This window comes from Rutidosis leptorrhynchoides, chromosome 10, assembly GCF_046630445.1.
Source record: "Rutidosis leptorrhynchoides isolate AG116_Rl617_1_P2 chromosome 10, CSIRO_AGI_Rlap_v1, whole genome shotgun sequence".
Classification (NCBI taxonomy): Eukaryota; Viridiplantae; Streptophyta; class Magnoliopsida; order Asterales; family Asteraceae; genus Rutidosis; species Rutidosis leptorrhynchoides.
In genome coordinates this window covers 137,933,476-137,954,905 of record NC_092342.1, presented here as the reverse complement: position 1 = coordinate 137,954,905, position 21,430 = coordinate 137,933,476, and the positions used below count along the sequence as shown (strand labels likewise).

General features: G+C 38.0%; 1 protein-coding gene across 1 annotated transcript; it reads right to left on the bottom strand.

The window, feature by feature from the left end:
- Nucleotides 1-1,425: 1,425 nt before the first annotated feature.
- On the bottom strand, nt 1,426-1,839 carry LOC139870644 (uncharacterized). Its single transcript, XM_071858425.1, has one exon. It carries the CDS (start codon nt 1,837-1,839, stop codon nt 1,426-1,428), a length of 414 nt encoding a protein of 137 aa, XP_071714526.1.
- Between the last annotated feature and the right edge of the window lie 19,591 nt (nt 1,840-21,430).

Here is a 21,430-nt window from a genome sequence, read left to right as displayed (position 1 = left end):
TGAGGGTTGTTTATGTCATGTTGGTCAAAGAAATATTTTATCTTCTTGTGTTCTATATAAATCGTGCATTTAACAACATACAGGTAATGGCGCCAAATCCTTAACGCATGCACCACCACCACCAACTCAAGATCATGAGTCGGGTAATTCCTCTCGTACTCTTTTAGTTGTCTCGAGGCATAGGCGATCACCTTACCTTTTTGCATAAGAACACATCCGAGCCCATTAATCGAGGCATCGCAAGACACTATCATATCTTCCACACGTTCCGGTATCACCAACACCGGAGCTTGGCATAATTTGCTCTTCCACAATTGGAAAGCAATTTCTTGCTCGTTTTTCCAATCAAACATCGCATTATTCCAAGTTAGATTCGTTAAGGATGAAGCAATCTTGGAAAATATTGAATAAACTAACGATAATAACTGGCTAATCAAAGGATACTTCGTACTTCCGTAGGTGTAGTCGGTCATTCCAATTCTTGACCGCATCAATCTTCCCTGGGTACACTTTGATCCCTTCTTAGTTAACAATATGGCCAAGAAATTGCACATCCCTTAGCCAAAATTCACATTTGGAGAATTTTGCATACAACTTCTCCTTTCTCAATGTCTTTAACAACTCGCGCAAATGATGTTCATGTTCCCTCATACTCTTGGAATAAACAAGTATGTCATCAATGAACACAATTACCGAATTGTCCAACATAGTTTGTCACACTCGGTTCATAAGGTCCGTGAATGATGCGGGCACATTCGTAAGATAAAAAGGCATTACAATGAACTCAAAATGCTCGTATCGAGTCCAAAACGCCATCTTCTCGATGTCTTCATCTCGAATCCGCATTTGATGATGACCAGACCGTAAATCGATCTTTGAAAAGTAACACACTTCCTGTAGTTGATCAAATAAGTTTCAAATCCTAGGCAATGGATAACGATTCTTGGTCGTCACTTTATTCTACTCATGGTTTAACTATGCACATACGCATACTTTCGATCAAATAAGCTCTTTTATATGTCACTTTATTCACTTTATTCAACTCATGGTTTAACTATGCACATACGCATACTTTAGTTATAAAAAGACTGGAGCACTCCATGGTGAGCTGCTCGGTCAGATAAAGCTCTTTTATAGCAACTCTTAGTTTTAATTCAACAATTCTCGCATTTGGTTCAGTGCAAAATTATTAGGTATCTTAGCAATGGGGTTAGCCCCCCGGAACTAACTCAATGCGAAACTCCATTTCCCTTACCGGTGGAACACCCGGTTATTCTTCTAGAAAAACATCTTAAAATTCATTAAAAATGGAACAGTTGTAATGGATGGTGGCTCATCATGAGTGTCAACCACATGAGCTAAATATTCCATACATCCACTAGTAACAAGTTGACACGCCCGGGCATAGGTATAGATAGGCACGGGTCATCTTCGAGCTTCACCGTACACGATTAGCTCTCCACCAATTGGGGTATTTACCATCACAAATTTCTCATGGTATGCAACATTTGCTCTATAACGATTGAGCCAATCTATACCAACAACAACATCGAACTCACCCAAAGTAATTGGAACCGAGTCAATGTTAAATTTCTCTGTCCCAAAATCAAAAACACAATTTTTATAAAACCCAACCGCAACCGAGAACCTACCATCCGCTAACTCGACTTTCAACGGTGAGTCTAGATCACTTAGAGGATAATCTAACTTAGCCACATATTTTAAAGAAACATTTGACATATTGACACCGCTATAAAATAGCACTTTTTCGGGTTTAGAGTTACCCATAAAAGTACCTAAAACAACTTCATTGAATCTCCTGGCATCTTCACTTGTCATCAAAAAGTTTCGGCCCCTAGAGGGCCCAGTCGATTTCTCTAACCTTTTGGTGTTGTCATGGCTCGTCTCACCCGTAATCAACTCGGGTCATTCGGACTTTCGGTGACCCTATTTGCGGCAATTAAAATATGCAATCTTGTTAGAAGAAGGATTTTTACAATCCCGGGATAAATGACCCCGTTTCCCACAAGTATAGCACCTTGGGCCATTATACCACGAGCCACCCTTTTTTACACTTCCAACACTTTCAATCACACTTTTTGCTTTCTTACTAGGAGCGCTGCTTGATTCAAACTTCCTCTAACTTGAGGTGAAATCCACCGTCTTTAGAGCATGGGATTCAAAGCCTTTGCCACATGGAACAACTTTGCAAATGTGTCAACATGGCCAAAACTAATCTTCGAACAAAAATTATCATTAAAGGTCTCATAGAATTTTTCCATCAACAAATGGTCATTCCTGATGTACTCAGGGCAAAATTGTGCTTTTGCTAAGAAGGTAGTCTTGAGTGTATTTAGGTCCATAGACCCTTGTCCCAAGTTTCACAACTCATTCCGTAACCGTGTAAGGTCAGCTTGAGTGCTGAAATCTTTGAAGAACTCCGTTTTGAAATCATCCTAAGACAACCCAACAAATGCTCTTCACCAACCAAATCAATTTTATTGTCCAATCAAGTCTTGACGGCACCCCTCAATAGACTTGTAGCAAGCCTTGTCTTTAAGGGCACTCGCTTGTTCGAAAGCACCCTTAGACATCTGATATCCATTTTGTGCTCTTTAGAGGGTTGGGATCCCCTTCATAGGTTGGCAGTTTAATTAACATGAAGTTTTTATAACTAAACTCCTTCCTATTCATGTTGTCAAGAACCCCATGATCATGTTGGCCCTCATTACCACCACCTTTAACTTGAGGTTTTGGAAACCTCTTTTCAAAATTTTCCTTGACCGCCTCACTTACACGTTCCCGTATAAGGTCGGTGATTTACTCATCAACCTTTTGTTGGAACACTTTCTTAACCTTCCTAGGAAAGACTGCGGAATAGCTTTCTAGCGCGACCTCTATCTTGGACGTTAGCTCATCGTCATTGCTCGGACCTTCTTGATTAGGTCGGTTTCTTATCTTCATTCTAAAGAATAAAGTAATAACGTAATTAAACAACACACTTAGCAAGCCCCATCTCCCTCGACACTCATCGTACTTCATTCGTTTGACACGACGTGCGACCATACTAATGGTGACGAATCATTAACACACTAGCGCATCCTACCAAACTCCTTGACACTCACTTGATGATATCAACTATGCATAACCAATAAACACGTGCACTAAAGCCTTAACAATAAGAATGGTCCCTTAACCCGACAAGTCATGCACAGACACACAAATTCAACCTAAGTCTAGGATGCCATCCTAAGGTCACCTAGATCCCTAAGGTCATGTCTGATACTACTTGAAATAACTCAAACCCGTTATAGAAAAAGGACGCATTTTTTTTAAAAAGTTCATCAACTCGTCACGGATCATTCTAGTCGCTACACGGTCCATAATATATTTTTAATGATTACTCTAAAACCACACCTGACCATCTGTTCCAGCACTAAGTCATGTCGCAGCTTTGCATGTCGCAGCGCGACCTTACACTGTCCCAGATGCCCAGAATCACTTTTCAATCTTGACATCAAATTTACACTATAAGTCGCGAAGCAGCTTTGCTGGCTGTGATAGATTCTGCAGTTTGCAACAAAATTTAACACAAATATATTCCAACATCACAAGTATTGATCCACATTAACCTGCTCAAAAGTTAAGTACGACTCAAAATACAACAAGTTATGAGTTTACATAATCGGGAACTCAAGACCCATAATTTTAACAAAGTGTATCATACAACCCAATACACCAAAATGACCCATTATAGAGCATGACCATCGGGACCTTTACCAAAAGTGTTTCCTCCCAAGCCGCCAACAACGTGAGCTAATATAAGACCCTGAATTTTATACATCACATTTAGTTTTAGAATGGCACGTCGTGCCAAAGCAAAATTCAGCAAAACCAGTTTCAGAGTGGCACGCCGTGCCAAGTCAAACATGTAAATTTAGAACCTAAGTGGAACGCCGTGCAAGTTAGGTAGGTGGCACGCTGTGCCATGACTTGATTCAGCATTTTTTAAAGGGGTTAAATGAGGGGCAAAGTGGTAATTTCACTTATAGATGGTTTTGAGGCAACAAATCTGGCCAAACCTCATCCACATCTTCATTTCATATTTTCCTCTTCATCTCAAACTCTCTCATCTTTCTAGAGAGAGGAAACCTATTTAGAGAGAGAGCTTTGATTGGAGAAGAAGCAGCTCGAATCGGGTGAAGGTGCAAGAGTTAAAGTTGTTCCTTTCGTCCCTAGATACATTATGATTGTAGTGGTAAGTCTTAAATCTGAATTTTAGTGTTTGATTCTTGTTTTGTGTTGGGGTTTGAGTTAGTGTTGGGTTATAAACCCCATTTCTCATGAAATTAGGGGTTTTGTTGTATTGTTAGTGTAAGTGAACCCGATTATTATGGTTTTAGGGTTTGATGACAAATTTGGAAGTATTTGTCATGGTTTGGGTGTTAAAACACTAGGTTGTAAGTGTATTAGTGATTTTGATGTTCATAAGAACAAGTTTGCTAGTCAAAATGGGTGTTGACTTTGATTTGGTGTCAAACTAAGTTTTAACTCAAGATTTGATGAATCAAGTGTGTAAATATTTATATTAGGTGTAGATTGGTATTTTGGAAATATAATCACTATCCGTTAGTGATTATGGGTATTTTTGATGGCTTGTGTCAAAATGGGTAAAGTGAATTGGGTCAAATTTGATGATGACACTAGTTTGGTCAAATGGCAGTTTAAACACTTTGTGTTAAGCGTTAATAGGCATTTTTGGAAGTAATCGCTCATGAGAAGTGATTTTGAGTCAAAGTGATGTTTTAACAAGTCAAACGTGGTAAAATACAATATGGGTCAATATTGCACGTATTGTGGTTCTTGTGTAAATGACGATTTGAAATGATTACTACCTAAGTAGTAATCTAGTGTTGGAACCTAAGTTGGTCCAATTGGTGTCAAGTATAAATCGTGTTAGTTTGTACTTGTTTGAATGGGTTGGAATTACCACCCGTAGTGGTAATTGGTGAAGTCCACTTTAGGTGTCTAAATGGGTGGATTGTAGAGATAGGTATAAACCCTTGGTTAAGGGCGTTGGTGTCAAATTCTCTTGTAGAGAATGTATGTTGATTGTGTGTATACCTATATGTGTATTATAGGTAAAAGCTTGCTCGGTTGCATTTCGTGGAGATTTCGCGCATGGTTTGTAATGCTCGAGTTCACGAGGTGAGTGGAATAATTATATGTATAGGTATATGATGTACTTATTTGTGTAGCGTGAGATGTGAAGTGTCGACGTGTTAAGACACAACATTTCACGTGACGAGTGAAGTGTCGACGTGTTAAGATGCCACTCCGAGAAGTATGAGGGGTGAAGTGTCAAAGTGTTAATACACCACTCCGGGAAGTATGATGGGTGAAGTGTCGACGTGTTAAGACACCACCCGGGGGGTTAGTGATACGACGTGTTAAATACACTAACGGTTGTTGTGAACACCGATGGTCTTTCACGAGCATCATTCCCTTGTACGATTGGTTAACCATGGTTATGTGTTGTAGGTTTAGCATATTAAATTGTGAACTATATGATATTGGCGATGCTAGCTTATCGTGATTTGCGGATATTTATTTTATGCATTGTGACTGCATGGTTGTTGAATTGCTAGCTCGTATGCGGTATTTATGTAAGTGTTTGCAAGTAAGCAGATTATATATGTATATGACACATTACTAATCTTTACGCTTACCCCTCTCGTTGTTTACCTTTTTACAGGTATTGCGATTGTGAAGCTAGCTAGTCGTTAGGCTAGATGCATAGGAGCGCTTGGGCTCGATGGGGTAGCTTTTGGATATTTGGACGTGGATTGGGGATTTGGTAGTCTTCGGGATTATGCTCTTGGTATCGGGTTGGGTTATTGAGTATTAACCCGCATTTTGTGTGATTGGGTCATTATTACAAATGCTTTTGTAATGTGTCATTTGTGTACCAAGGGTCATTATAAATTGTTAAACGTATTGTTATGATATTATATTTTTTGGTTAAAACAAAGTTGGAAATGTTATGTATTATAGACGCTTAAATGGGACCTAACATATATATAAAAAAAATGTACTTCGTTTTTGGTAAACGGACATCGGGTTGTTTCAAGTGGTATCAGAGCATAGTCTAAGGGAATTAGGTGACCTTGGAATAGGTGCCTAGTCTTAGACTTATTGACGGTTGTGCGTTATTTACGGGACTTGTAGGAATACCAGTCGGATTGAGATTTGTTAGTGTCTTAGAGTAGGTGACTAACTAGGACTTGTGTTTGTCCAAATTGTGATTATGTGGGGCCTTATTTCGTGTGTATATTAGTGCCTTAGTAAGCTAGTTCCTAATGTAAGTAGGCAGAATTGGAGGTTGTTTTGCTATTAGTCACCTAGGGAGTAGGTTGATTTGTTATCACGTTGTACATTTATGCATATATTATTATACTATATGTATAGTGCATGGTGTCGTAGTGATGAGTCCAATGGTGGGGCTCGGGTACATGGAGGTTTTGGATAGTCCAGTCTAACGACAGGACTTTACATGTTTAGAGGTGATTGTGCGTTGTATTGTATGAATGGTGCGCTACTCTGGGTAAAGTACTTTGCGTGACCATGTGGAAATGGTAAGGGACGCAATTGTAAAAGTGACTGATCACCATTATTACGAACGTGTATCTTAACACCAAGCATGACATGACGAGTACCGAACGGAGGAAATGTGGCATGGTTGCGGTAGGAATCATGTATTGGTTCCTAGGATAAAGTGGTCTCGGATGATGTGCTTGTTGTCATATCGGGTTCATTTTGAGTCGGGAAATGTTACGGTTGTTTCGGTTAGCTAAGGTGAGTGAGCAAACTCACAAGTTTGGTGCGTGCTTAGTCACCCTAAGTAGTGGGTGCACTATTGAGATTGTCATTGGTTGTAGTTACACATCGTAACTAGAATGACCGACTTACGTGTGTGTGCGTGTGCGATGAGGACTTAAATTCCGTAATGGGATGCGAAAAGTCTAATAATTGTAGTATGGGGTTACACTCAGTAGATTGTGTGGTTAGAGAATCGTGTAAGGATTCTAGTTGTGAGTTGCCTTGGAATTTGCGAATCGGGGAGTCTTCGGGTCGTTAAACTAATGAGAGTGGGACCCGTATGACGATGATTACGTTAGTGTGTTAGCGTGTTGTGGATTATAGGGTAACATTCCTAACGGAATATCCCTTGTAGTAATGGTTGTGTCGACGTACGGAAGGGTGTAAGACTTGGTGGTTCTAAGCATCTCCTTCGTGTTGGATGAAAGGTTTCGTTAGGCTATATCGTTTGGCCTTGTGGCAATTGTGGGTAGCGTGTGATCGCTAGGAACTTTCGATAAGACAATAAACCGTAAGGTTTGTCTGGTAGGTATGACTTCGGATCATTATTATGGAAAGATGGGTGACATCGGGTGTATGGAAAGCAAAGATCGAGTTTCTAAATCTCGGTAGATAGCGGTGGGAGTCTGCATGACACTGCGCCAGGTTCCCCCTTATACCTTCTAGTGTGATGTTCAACTCCGGTGATGGTGTGATCATTTTGTGCTTAGGGTGCCTTGAGATACCCTTGGAAGCATCGAATATTATAATAGTGATCGACGGGTGATAGTAATTCGACGGTTGCGAAAGTTGAAGTTTAAGAGCATTGTGGTAAATACTTCTTATGAAGTGACGGATGAGCGAATGTTGTTGCTCTTAAGTCATAGATGGGTAAAGATGACCGGCGAGCTGATGATGGACTTAATGGTCGGTTAAGCCGAAGGTTATGTTAAAGTGTTGATATTGTGCTCGATGCAATTATTGTGTCGGATTGGTCACTCTCCTCTATGAGTGTGAGCAAATGTTGATAAAGGTTCGTTGAGTGAAAGGTCGGGTGATCTCGACTGAGATGCACGACTAATTAAACGGATTGTCATATGCCTAGGCTTAGAGGCGTATGTAAGACTAGGGTGGGGTTCGCTTTGCGAACGATTAAGGGCTGTTAGTTGTGATTTATGGTATGAAGGTGCGATGTCATTACGTGTACAACATCTCTAGTGATGGTGTATAACGACTCTGAGAGCCTAAAGTGAATTTGCAGTGATTTGATGTGTATAACCAACGATGATAATGGTCATGTGTGTCGTGGAATGACAATTCCGCGGGATGTTATCATCTTGGCGATGAGAATGTGGAGCTGAATCCTAAGTGGAGGAGTTTTTACTGCAGCCCGAGGAAGCTCCGGTGATGTTATGTATAGTGAAGTGTTGGAGTGTACCGTGCTAAGCCTCAATAGGTATTCAGAGTTCCTAACGGGGAAGAGTGACGGGTTGTTGATGTCGACTCGAGATCGTGCATTACGATTGTGAGTTACAATTCCTGAATGTTATGCGTGAAGATTGTGATGATGGGATCGAAGGAAGTGTAAGTCTTCTTATGTAAGGTGGTCGTGTAGTACCAATGTGCGGTATGAGACCAAATGTGAAGTTCGAGATCCCGAAAAGAGAGAATGAAGTTGTCATTGCGGGTGCTCTCGCAGTGAAAATTTGGGTTGTCGTGAAACTCAGACAGTAGTATTGAATGGGAACAAGTTCGATATCGTGGTGTATACTGTATTTTCCCTGTCGGGAAACGTGATCGTGGAAATTATCAGTGGATTATTCCACTTTATGGATGATTGTGAGGCGGGGAGTGTCGGTTCTAATTGTCTGACATCGAGGCACGTGGATGTTGTTTGTTTGCAAGGGTGTGTTCCCTGGTGATGCGACCCGTTGGTTGCATTAGAATGTTGAGGCCATCCTTAACGAATGGTTGAGGCAAGAGGATTCACCAGGCGTTGGTGGATATTTTTGTGGTTCGCGTGACAAATTGCAAATTGTTGTGATGATAATTCGTTGTTGACGGGATTCTAGTACATGTATAGTTTCCATGCTAGTACTAGGAACCCGTAATTGTAAGTATGGGTTGGAGGGTTTAGGGGAGAAACCCTGTGTCGAGTGTTGATGTTTTGTCATGTGCGGATTGATTGATGGGAAATTTTGTGTTCCCAGTATGATTATTTGGGGATACCGAAATTTCTTCGTTGAAGGAATAACCCGATGGTGGTGAAGGGGGAAGTTGGTTCTTGATTCGGAGAACATTCGTGATTGACTGGTTGAGTGATGTGTTTATGAACCAATGAAGTATGGAGTTTTAATGAGGCATGGATCCTTCTCGATTTGGATTAATGTAAGACTTGGTTCACGGCGTAGTGGACCTAGTAGATCGCGTTGGGTGATATAGTTATGGATGTAGCTTGTTGCGATTTTTAGCCGAGAGAACTTGAAGGGATAATGGTGTTTTCCGTATTTCCTAAGTGGGCATTTGGACGTTGAGTGTATGAGATATTGTTTATTGCGGTAATGTACGCTAGTGATTATTAGCGTGTGGGGAGATATTCGAGTTGAGGATATCATTGTGGACATCGAGTTTGGATGTATGTCGGAGGACCATTGAGTGTGGGTCCGGTTTGTTAAGTGACGGAGATCACGAGGACGTAATCCAATTTAAGTGGGGAAGAGTTGTAAGACCCTGAATTTTATACATCACATTCAGTTTCAGAGTGGCACTTTGTACCAAGAAAGTGGCACGCCGTGCCAAAGCAAAATTCAGCAAAACCAGTTTCATAGTTGCACACCGTGCCAAGGTAAATATGCAAATTCATAACCTAAGTGGTACGCCGTGCCAAGACCTGATTCAGCATTTTTTTAAAGGGGTTAAATGAGGGGCAAAGTGGTAATTTGAATTGTGGACGGTTTTAAAGCCACAAATCTGGCCAAACCTCATCCACATCTTCATTTCATCTTATCCTCTTCATCTCAAACTCTCTCATCTTTCTAGAGAGAGGAAACCCATTTAGAGAGAGAGAGAGAGAGAGAGAGAGAGAGCTTTGATTGGAGAAGAAGAAGGTCGAATCGGGTGAAGGTGCAAGAGTTAAAGTTGTTCCTTTCATCCCTAGCTACGTTTTGATTGTAGTGGTAAGTCTCGAATCCGAATTTTAGTGTTTGATTCTTGTTTTGTGTTAGGGTTTGAGTTAGTGTTGGGTTATAAACCCCATTTCTCATGAAATTGGGGGTTTTGTTGTATTTTTAGTGTAACTGCACCCGATTATTGTGGGTTTAGGGTTTTGATGAATTTGGAAGTATTTATCATGGTTTGGGTGTTAAAATAATAGATTGTAAGTGTATTGGTGATTTTGATGTTTCTAAGAACAAGTTTGCTAGTCAAAATGGGTGTTGACTTTGATTTGGTGCCAAACTAAGTTTTTAGTCAAGATTTGGTGAATCAAGGTAGTAAATACTTGGATTAGGTGTAAATTGGTGTTTTGAAAATATAATCACTAGCCGTTAGTAATTATGGGCATTTTTGGTGGCTTGTGTCAAAATGGGTAAAGTGAGTTGGGTCAAATTTGATTATGACACTAGTTTTGGTCAAATTGAGGTTTAAACACTTTTGTTACGCGTTAAATGGCATTTTTCGAAGTAATCGCTCATGAGAAGTGATTTTGAGTCAAAGCGATGTTATAACAAGTTAAACGTGGTCAAATGCAATATGGGTCAATATTGCACGTGTTGTGGTTTTTGTGTAAATGACGATTTGAAATGATTACTATCTAAGTAGTAATCTAGTGTCAGGACCTAGGTTGGTCCAATTGGTGTCAAGTATAAATTGTGTTAGTTTGTACTTGTTTGAATGGGTTGGAATTACCACCCGTAGTGGTAATTGGTGAAGTCCACTTTAGGTGTCTAAATGGGTTGATTGTGGAGGTAGGTATAAACCCTTGGTTAAGGGCGTTGGCGTCGAATTCTCGTTTAGAGAATGTATGTTGATTGTGTGTATACGTATATGCGTATTATAGGTAAAAGCTTGCTCGGTTGCATTTGGTCGAGATTTCGTTTGTAATGCTCGAGTTCACGAGGTGAGTGGAATAATTATATGTGTAGGTATATGATGTATTTATTTGTGTAGCGTGAGATGTGAAGTGTCGACGTGTTAAGACACCACATTTCACGTGACGAGTGAAGTGTCGACGTGTTAAGAAACCACTCCGGGAAGTATGAGGGGTGAAGTGTCGAAGTGTTAAGACACCACTTCGGGAAGTATGAGGGGTGAAGTGTCGACTTGTTAAGACACCACCTGGGGGCTTAGTCATACGACGTGTTAAGTACACTAAAGGATGTTGTGAAACTGATGGTCTTTCGCGAGCACCATTCCCTTGTACGATTGGTTAACCATGGTTATGTGTTGTAGTTTTAGCATATTAAATTGTGAACTATATGCTATTGGTGATGCTAGCTTATTGTGATTTGCAGATATTTATTTTATGCATTGTTATAGCATGGTTGTTGAATTGCTAGCTCGTATGCGATATTTATATAAGTGTTTGCAAGTAAGCAGATTATATATGTATATGTATAATTATTGCATTCACTAAGCTTTACGCTTACCCCTCTCGTTGTTTACCTTTTTACAGGTATTGCGATTGTGAAGCTAGCTAGTTGTTAGACTAGATGCATAGGAGCGCTTGGGCTCGATGGGGTAGCTTTTGGATATTTGAACGTGGATTGGGGATTTGGTAGTCTTCGGGATTATGCTCTTGGTATCGGGTTGGGTTATTGAGTTTTAACCCGCATTTTGTGTGATTGAGTCATTATTACAAATGCTTTTGTAATGTATCATTTGTGTACCAAGGGTCATTATAAATTGTTAAACGTATCGTTATGATATTATGTTTTTGGTTAAAATAAAGTTGGAAATGTTATGTATTATAGTCGCTTAAATGGGACCTAAATTATATATAAAAAAATGTACTTCGTTTTTGGTAAACGGACATCGAGTTGTTTCAAGTGGTATCAGAACATAGTCTAAGGGAATTAGGTAACCTTGGAAGGTGCCTAGTCTTACACTTATTGACGGTTGTGCGTTATTTGTGGGACTTGTAGGAATACCGGTCGGATTGAGATTTGTCAGTGCCTTAGAGTAGGTGACTAACTAGGACTTGTGTTTGTCCAAATTGTGATTATGTGGGGCCTTATTTCGTGTGTAGATTAGTGCCTTAGTAAGCTAGTTCCTAATGTAAGTAGGCGAACTTGGAGGTTGTTTTGCTACTAGTCACCTAGGGAGTAGGTTGACTTGTTATCACGTTGTAAATTTATGCATATATTATTATACTATATGTGTAGTGCATGGTGTTGTAGTGATGAGTCCAATGGTGGGGCTTGGGTACATGGGGGTTTTAGATAATCCAGTCTAACGACGGGACTTTACATGTTTAGAGGTGATTGCGCATTGTATTGTGTTAATGGTGCGCTACTCTGGGTAAAGTACTTTGCGTAACCATGTGGAAATGGTAAGGTACGCAATTGTAATAGTGACTGATCACCATTATTATGAATGTGTATCTTAACACCAAGCATGACATGACGAGTATTGAACGAAGGAAACGTAGCATGGTTAGGGTATATTCGGGATGAAATAGGTATCATAGGATATAGTGGTCTCGGATGATGTGCTTGTTGTCATATCGGGTTCAATTTGAGTCGAGAAGTGTTACGGTGGTTTCGGTTAGCTAAGGTGAGTGAGCAAACTTACAAGTTTGGTGCGTGCTTAGTCACCCTAAGTAGTGGGTGCACAATTGAGATTGTCATTGGTGTAGTTACACATCGTAACTAGAATGACCGACTTATGTGTGTGTGCGTATGTGACGATTACTTGAATTCCGTAATGGGATGCGACAAGTCTAATAATTGTAGTATGGGGTTACACTCGGTAGAATGTGTGGTTAGAGAATCGTGTAAGGATTCTAGTTGTGAGTTGCCTTGGAATTTACGAAACAGGGAGTCTTCGGGTCGTTAAACTCATGAGAGTGGGACCCATATGATGATGATTGCGTTAGTGTGTTAGCGTGTTGTGGATTATAGGGTAACATTCCTAGCGGAATATCCCTTTTATTAATGGTTGTGTCGACGTACGGAAGGGTGTAAGACTTGGTGTTTCTAAGCATCTCCTTCGGGTTGGATGAAAGGTTTCGTTAGGCTATATCGTTTGGTCTTTTGGAAATTGTGGGTAGCGTGTGATCGCTAGGAACTTTCGATAAGACAATAAACCGTAAGTTTTGTCGGGTAGGTATGACTTCGGATCATTATTGTGGAAAGATGGGTGACATCGGGTGTATGGAACCCAAAGATCGAGTTTCTAAATCTCGTTAGATAGCGGTGGGATTCTGCATGACACTGCGCCAGGTGCCCCCTTATACCTGCTAGTGTGATGTTCAACTCCGGTGATGGTATGATCACTTTGTGCTTATGAAATGTCCCGTTCATAATAATTATAAACGTTTCATATTAATTTATTTCGTTGCGAGGTTTTGACCTCTATATAAGACATTTTTCAAAGACTGCATTCGATTTTTGAAACAAACCATAACCTTTATTTTATCGATAAAGGTTTAAAATATTATGATGATTATCAAATAATGATAATCTAAAATATAGCGTTTTCACACGACCATTACATAATGGTTTACAATAATATTACACATCAATATAAGTCTTCGAATGCAGTTTTTAAACAATATTATACAAGCATGCAGACTCCAATCTTGTCTTTATTTAGCATGCAACAACGGAAGCTCTTAATAATCACCTGAGAATAAACATGCTTTAAATGTCAACAAAAATGTTGGTGAGTTATAGGTTTAATCTTTATCTTAAATCATAATAATAATAATAATAATAATAATAGGCCACGAGATTTTAATTATAACCGCACACGTAACCCGTGTACAAAATAATACGCGTAACTCGCGAATTAAAAATCATTCATATGGAGAACACCTGGTAACCGACATTAACAAAAATGCATCTAGAATATCCCCATCATTCCGAGACTCTCATCGGACATGATAAAATCGAAGTACTAAAGCATCTGTAGCCCGGATGGGGTTTGTTAGGCCCAATAGATCTATCTTTATGATTCGCGTCAATTAGGGTTACTGTTCCCTAATTCTTAGATTACCAGACTAAAAAGGGTGATATTCAGTTTAATAATCCAACCATAGAATGTAGTTTCAAGTACTTGTGCCTATTCTGTGAAACATTTATAAAATTGCATGTATTCTAATCCCAAAAATATTCGTTAGTAAAAATGGGACTATAACTCACTTTCACAGATTACCAATTCGTCGAGATTTAGACTTGGCCACGGGTTGATTCACGAACCTAAAACAAATATATGTATATATCAAAGTATGATCGAAATATATTCGCAACATATTTTATTACGTTTTAACGATTTAAGTTTGTTAAGTCCAACGTTAGTAATCTACAATTAGTTGTCCACAGTTAGTAGTACATAAATAAATCAATATATATTATCTCGAATCAATCCACGACCCAGTGTATACAAGTCTCAGACTCGATCACAACTCCAAGTATATATATTATTTTGGAATCAACCTCAAACCTGTATAGCGAACTCGAGCATTACAGCATATAGAGTGTCTATGGTTGTTCCAAATAATATATAGATGACGTCGATATGATATGTCAAAACATTATATACGTGTCTATGGTCTATCAAGATTATATAAATATACGTTAGTATACATGTACAATATAAGTTAGTTAAGTTATGGTTAGTATAGATATGTTACAAAATTTTCGTAGCTAAAACTAGCAAAATTAACCAATTTTGTTTTACCCACCATTTCTTCGTTATAAATCCGTTTTGAGTGAATCAAGTTGCTATGGTTTCATAATGATCTGAAATTTATGAAACTAAATAGAAAAAGTATAAGTTTATTGTCAGAAATACAGGTTACAAGTCACTTTTGAAAGAGGTAGTCATTTTCGTCGAAAGAACGACATCTTGATGACAATTTTGAAAAACATACTTCCACTTTGAGTTTAACCATGATTTTTGGATATAGTTTCATGTTCATAAGAAAAATCATTTTCCCAGAAGAAAAACTTTTAAATGAAAGTTTATCATGGTTTTTAATTATCAAACCCAAAACAGCCCCTGGTTTACTACAACGGCGTATGTCCGGTTTTACGGTGTTCTTCGTGTTTTCAGATTTTAAATCATTAAGTTAGCATATCATATAGATATAGAACATGTTTTTATTTGATATTAAAAGTCAAGTTAGAAGGATTAACTTTGTTTGCGAACAAGTTTAGAATTAACTAAACTATGTTCTAGCGATTACATGTTTTCATCTTCGAATAAAATGGTTTTATATATATGAATCGAATGATGTTATGAACATCATTACTACCTCAAGTTTAGTAGGTAAACCTACTGGAAGTGACAAAACTTGATCTAGCTTCAAAGGATCTTGGATGGCTTGAAAGTTCTTGAAGCAGAATCATGATACGAAAACAAGTTCAAGTAAGATTATCACTCGAATTAAGATTGTTATAGTTATAGAAATTGAATCAAAGTTTGAATATGAGTATTACCTTGATTTAGAAAGATAAACTACTATAAATAATAAAGATTTCTTAAGATTGGATGATCACTTGAAATGGATTTGCAAGATTGGAAGTAAGCTAGTAAACTTGAAAGTGTTGTTGAAGTGTTCTTCCTATGATGATTATAGCTTGATTCTTGAAGTAGTTTTTGATGAGGATGAAGATTAGTTTGCTGGATATTTGAGTGTTCTTGAGTGTGTTTAGAGAGAAAGAGAATGGAACTAATGATCTTGTGATTTAGACTTGTAATGCATGCATGTATGTATATAATATGGCATTTTTTTTAAGTCCATAAAGGAGTTTTTAGTTTTTGTTATTTAGTTAGATATTTGTTATAAGAAGTTAAATGATAAATCCCCACATGTTGTTGACTCTAAGATGGCTGCTAAGAGTGAATGATTAAGTGTGTATATACCAATAGTAAATACATCTGGAAGCTGGGTATTGTACGAGTACGAATACGAGTGCATACGAGTAGAATTGTTGATGAAAATGAACGAGAATGTAATTGTAAGCATTTTTTATAAGTAGAAGTACTTTGATATAGGTCTTGAAGTCTTTCAAAAGTGTATGAATACATCTTAAAATACTACATGTATATACATTTTAACTGACTAGTTAAGTCATCGTTAGTCGTTACATGTAAGTGTTGTTTTGAAACCTTTAAGTTAACGATCTCATTTAATGTTGTTAACCTATTGTTTATTATATCTAATGAGATGTTAAATTATTACATTATCATAATATTATGATGTATGAATATATCTTAATATGATATATATACATTAAAATGTCGTTACAATGATAATCGTTACATATATGTCTCGTTTCGAAATTCTTAAGTTAGTACTCTTGTTTTACATATGTAGTTCATTGTTAACATACTTAATGATATATATAATTATCATTTTATCATGTTAAATATAGTGTAACAATATCCTAATATGATACATATGTATTTAGTAAGACGTTGTTATAACGATAATCGTTATATATATTGTTTCGAGTTTCCTAACTTAGTAGTCTCATTTTTATATATATAACTCATTGTTAATATACCTAATGATATACTTACTTATCATAATATAATGTTAACTATATATATATATATATATATATATATATATATATATATATATATATATATATATATATATATATATATATATATATATATATATATATATATATATATAGTTTTTACAAGTTTTAACGTTCGTGAATCGCCGGTCAATTTGGGTGGTCAATTGTCTACATAAAACCTATTTCAATTAATCAAGTCTTAACAAGTTTGATTGCTTAACATTTTGGAAACATTTAATCTTGCAAAAATAGTTTTCATTTAATATATAATCATGGAATAGTTCGGGTCACTACAGTACCTACCCGTTAAATAAATTTCGTCCTGAAATTTTAAGCGGTTAGAAGTGTTGACGCATCTTTTGGAAATAGGTGCGGGTATTTCAGCTTCATCTGATCTTCACGCTCCCAGGTGAACTCGGGTCCTCTACGAGCATTCCATCGAACCTTAATAATTGGTATTTTATTTTGCTTAAGTCTTTTAACCTTTTAACCTCACGATCCATTATTTCAACGGGTTCTTCAATGAATTGTAGTTTTTTTTTAATTCTAATCTCGTCTAATGGAATGGTGAGATCTTCTTTAGTAAAAAATTTCTTCAAATTCGAGACGTAGAAGGTGTTATGTACTCTCGCGTGTTGTTGAGGTAACTCTCGACGAGTTGTTGAATGGTCCAATGTACCTTGGATTTAGTTTCCCCCGTTTACCAAATCGAACAACGCCTTTCTAAGGTGAAACCTTAAGCATGACCATCTCTCCAACTTCGAATTCTATATCTTTTCTTTTAATGTCCGCGTAGCTCTTTTGTCGACTTTGGGCGGTTTTCAACCGTTGTTGAATTTGAATGATTTTCTCGGTAGTTTCTTGGATTATCTCTGGACCTGTAATTTGTCTATCCCCCACCTCGCTCCACCAAATCGAGGACCTGCACTTTCTACCATAAAGTGCCTCAAACGGTGCCATCTCAATACTCGAGTGGTAACTGTTGTTGTTGGAAAACTCTACTAACGGTAGATGTCGATCCCAACTGTTTCCAAAATCAATAACACATGCTCGTAGCATGTCTTCAAGTGTCTGTATCGTCCTTTCACTCTGCCCATCAGTTTGTGAGTGATACGCAGTACTCATGTCTAGACGAGTCCCCAATACTTGTTGCAATATCAGCCAAAACCTTGAAACAAATCTGCCATCCCTATCAGAGAGAATAGAGATTAGTATTCCATGTCTGGAGACAACTTCCTTCAAGTATAATCACGCCAACTTCTCCATTTTATCATCTTCTCTCATTGGCAGAAAGTGTGCTGACTTGGTGAGACGATCGACTATTACCCAAATAGTATCATAACCAATTGCAGTCTTTGGCAATTCAGTAATGAAATCCATGGTAATGTTTTTCCATTTCCATTCTGGGATCTCGGGTTGTTGAAGTAGACCTGATGGTTTCTGATGTTCAGCTTTGACCTTAGAACACGTCAAACATTCTCCTACGTATTTAGCGATATCGGCTTTCATACACGGCCACCAAAATTGTTTCTTGAGATCTTTGTACATTTTTCCCGCTCCGGGATATATTGAGTATCTGGTTTTATGGGCTTCCTTAAGTACCATTTCTCTCACATCTCCAAACTTTGGTACCCAAATTCTTTCAGCCCTATACCGGGTTCCATCTTTCCTAATATTAAGATGTTTCTCCGATCCTTTGGATATTTCATTCTTCAAATTTCCTTCTTTTAAAACTCCCTGTTGTGCCTCCTTTATTTGAGTAGTGAGGTTAGTACAAATAATTATATTCATAGCTTTTACCCGTATAGGTTCTCTGTCCTTTCTACTCAAAGCGTCGGCTACCACGTTCGCCTTCCCCGGGTGGTAACGAATCTCAAAGTCATGATCATTCAACAATTCAATCCACCTACGCTGCCTCATGTTCAGTTGTTTCTGATCAAATATATGTTGGAGACTTTTGGTCGGTATATATGATACTTTTAACCCCATATAAGTAGTTCCTCCAAGTCTTTAATGCAAAAGCAACAGCGCCCAATTCCAAATCGTGAGTCGTATAATTTTGCTCGTGAATCTTCAATTGCCTTCGTCCATTGCATTAATACACAACCAAGACCTTGCTTCGAAGCATCACAATAAATCACAAAATCATCATTCCCCTCAGGCAATGACAATATAGGTGCCGTAGTTAGCTTTTTCTTTAATAATTGAAACGCTTTCTCTTGTTCTTCCTTCCATTCTAATTTCTTCCCTTTATGCGTTAATGCAGTCAAAGGTTTTGCTATTTTGGAAAAATCTTGGATGAATCTTCTGCAGTAACCAGCCAGTCCTAAAAATTGACGTATATGTTTCGGAGTTTTCGGGGTTTCCCACTTTTCAACGGTTTCAATCTTTGCCAGATCCACCTGAATACCTTTTTTGTTCACTATGTGACCGAGGAATTGAACTTCTTCCAACAAAAATGCACACTTTGAAAACTTAGCGTATAATTTTTCTTTCCTCAACAACTCTAGCACTTTTCTCAAATGTTCTTCGTGCTCTTGATCATTCTTTGAGTAAATAAGTATGTCATCGATGAAAACAATGACAAACTTGTCAAGGTATGGTCCACACACTCGGTTCATGAGGGCCATGAACATAGCTGGTGCATTAGTCAAACCAAACGGCATAACCATAAACTCGTAATGACCGTAACGCATCCTGAAAGCAGTCTTCGGAATATCATCCTACTTCACCCGCATTTGATGATACCCAGAACGTAAATCAATCTTCCAATAAACTGATAAGCCTTGTAGTTTATCAAGTAAGTCGTCAATTCTCGGTAGTGGGTAACGGTTTTTGATGGTAACTTTTTTCAACTCTCGGTAGTCGATATACAACCTAAATGTACCATCCCTCTTCTTAACAAACAAAACAGGAGCTCCCCACGATGATGTACTTGGTCGTATGAAACCACGCTCTAAAAGTTCTTGTAATTGGCTTTGGAGTTCCTTCATTTCGCTCGGTGCGAGTTTATATGGAACACGAGCTATTGGTGCAGCTCCCGGTACAAGATCTATTTGAAAATCAATAGATCGGTGTGGAGGTAGTCCCGGTAACTCTTTCGGAAATACATCGGAAAATTATTTTGCGACGGGAACATCATTGATGTTCTTTTCTTAGGTTTTGACTTCTTCGATGTGTGGTAGAACGGCATAGCAATCTTTTCTTATTAGCTTTTGCGCCTTCAAATTACTAATAAGATTTAACTTCGCGTTGCTCTCCTCTCCATACACCATTAAGGGTTTTCTCTTTTCGCGCATAATACGAATCGCATTCTTGTAACAGATGATCTCTGCTTTCACCTCTTTCAACCAGTCCATGCCAATTATCACATCAAAACTTCCTAACTCTATTGTTATCAAATCAATCTTAAACGTTTCGCTAACCACTTTAATTTCTCGATTCTGGCATATTTTATCTGCTGTAATTAATTTATCGTTTGCTAATTCGAGTAAAAATTTATTATCCAAAGGCGTTAATGGACAATTTAATTTGGCACAAAAATCTTTACTCATATAGCTTCTATCTGCACCCGAATCAAATAAAACATAAGCAGGTTTTTCATCGATAAGAAACGTACCCGTAACAAGTTCTGGGTCTTCCTGCGCTTTTGCCGCATTAATATTGAAAACTCTTCCCCGGCCTTGACCATTATTATTCCCCTGGTTAGGACACCTACTTTTGTAATGGCCCTTTTTCCCGCATCTGAAACAAGTAACGTCGGTATTTTCTGTTCCATTAACCCCTGGTCCGTAAACTTCAGACTTTGCCGCACTATGCCCCGTTCTTTTACACTTGGTACATAATACCAAACAGAAAGTATTCGAATGGTACCCTTCACACCTTTTTCACGAAAATTTCTGATTTTGGTTGCCATTTTTGTTATTGAGATAGTTGTTGGAATTGTTATTGTTGGGTTGTTTGTTGTAGTTGTTATAGGATTTATTGTAGTTGTTGTTGGATTTGCGATTGTTATTGTTGTTAATGTTGCGGTTGTTGTGGTTGTTATAACGATTGTTGTTGTTGTTGTTGTTGTAAGATTGGTGACTCTTGTCACTGTTTTCTTCCCACTTCCTCTTGACTTGCTTCATTTTGGCCTCTTTAATCGCATGCTCTTTAATTCTTTCCTCAATCTGATTTATGAGTTTGTGAGCCATTCGACTTGCCTTTTCTATAGAGGCGGGCTCGTGTGAACTTATATCTTCTTGAATCCTTTCTGGTAACCCTTTTACAAATGCATCGATCTTCTCTTCTTCATCTTCGAACGCTCTTAGACACAATAGGCACAACTCTGTGAATCATCATTCGTATGTGGTAATATCGAATCCTTGTGTTTGTAACCCTTTAAGCTCTACCTTGAGCTTATTGACCTCGTTTCTGGGACGATACTGCTCAGTCATTATGTGTTTGAATGCTGACCACGGTAGTGTGTAAGCAGCATCTTGTCCCACCTGCTCGAGATAGGTGTTCTACCATGTTAACGCAGTACATGTGAATGTATGCTGATGTTATGCGAGATGTATATGAAATAGCTTTATTTTTTTACTAGGAAAAACTATTAAATACGATACAATTTTACACAAGATATTTATTTATTTATAGAATGGATATACTTAAACCTTGCTACAACACTTATAGGCAGTGTACCTAATCGTACAGTAGTGTAGTTTTTAGTAAGTCCGGTTCGTTCCACAGGGAAAAATCTTTAAACAAAGCTTAACGCTATATTAATTTTGATTTATAAAAATACAAATATATAAATAAGTAATATTATTATT

Bases quoted from the DNA above. Each gene is read 5' to 3' on its own strand.
- LOC139870644 (XM_071858425.1), bottom strand. From the start codon at position 1,839: ATGACAAGTGAAGATGCCAGGAGATTCAATGAAGTTGTTTTAGGTACT.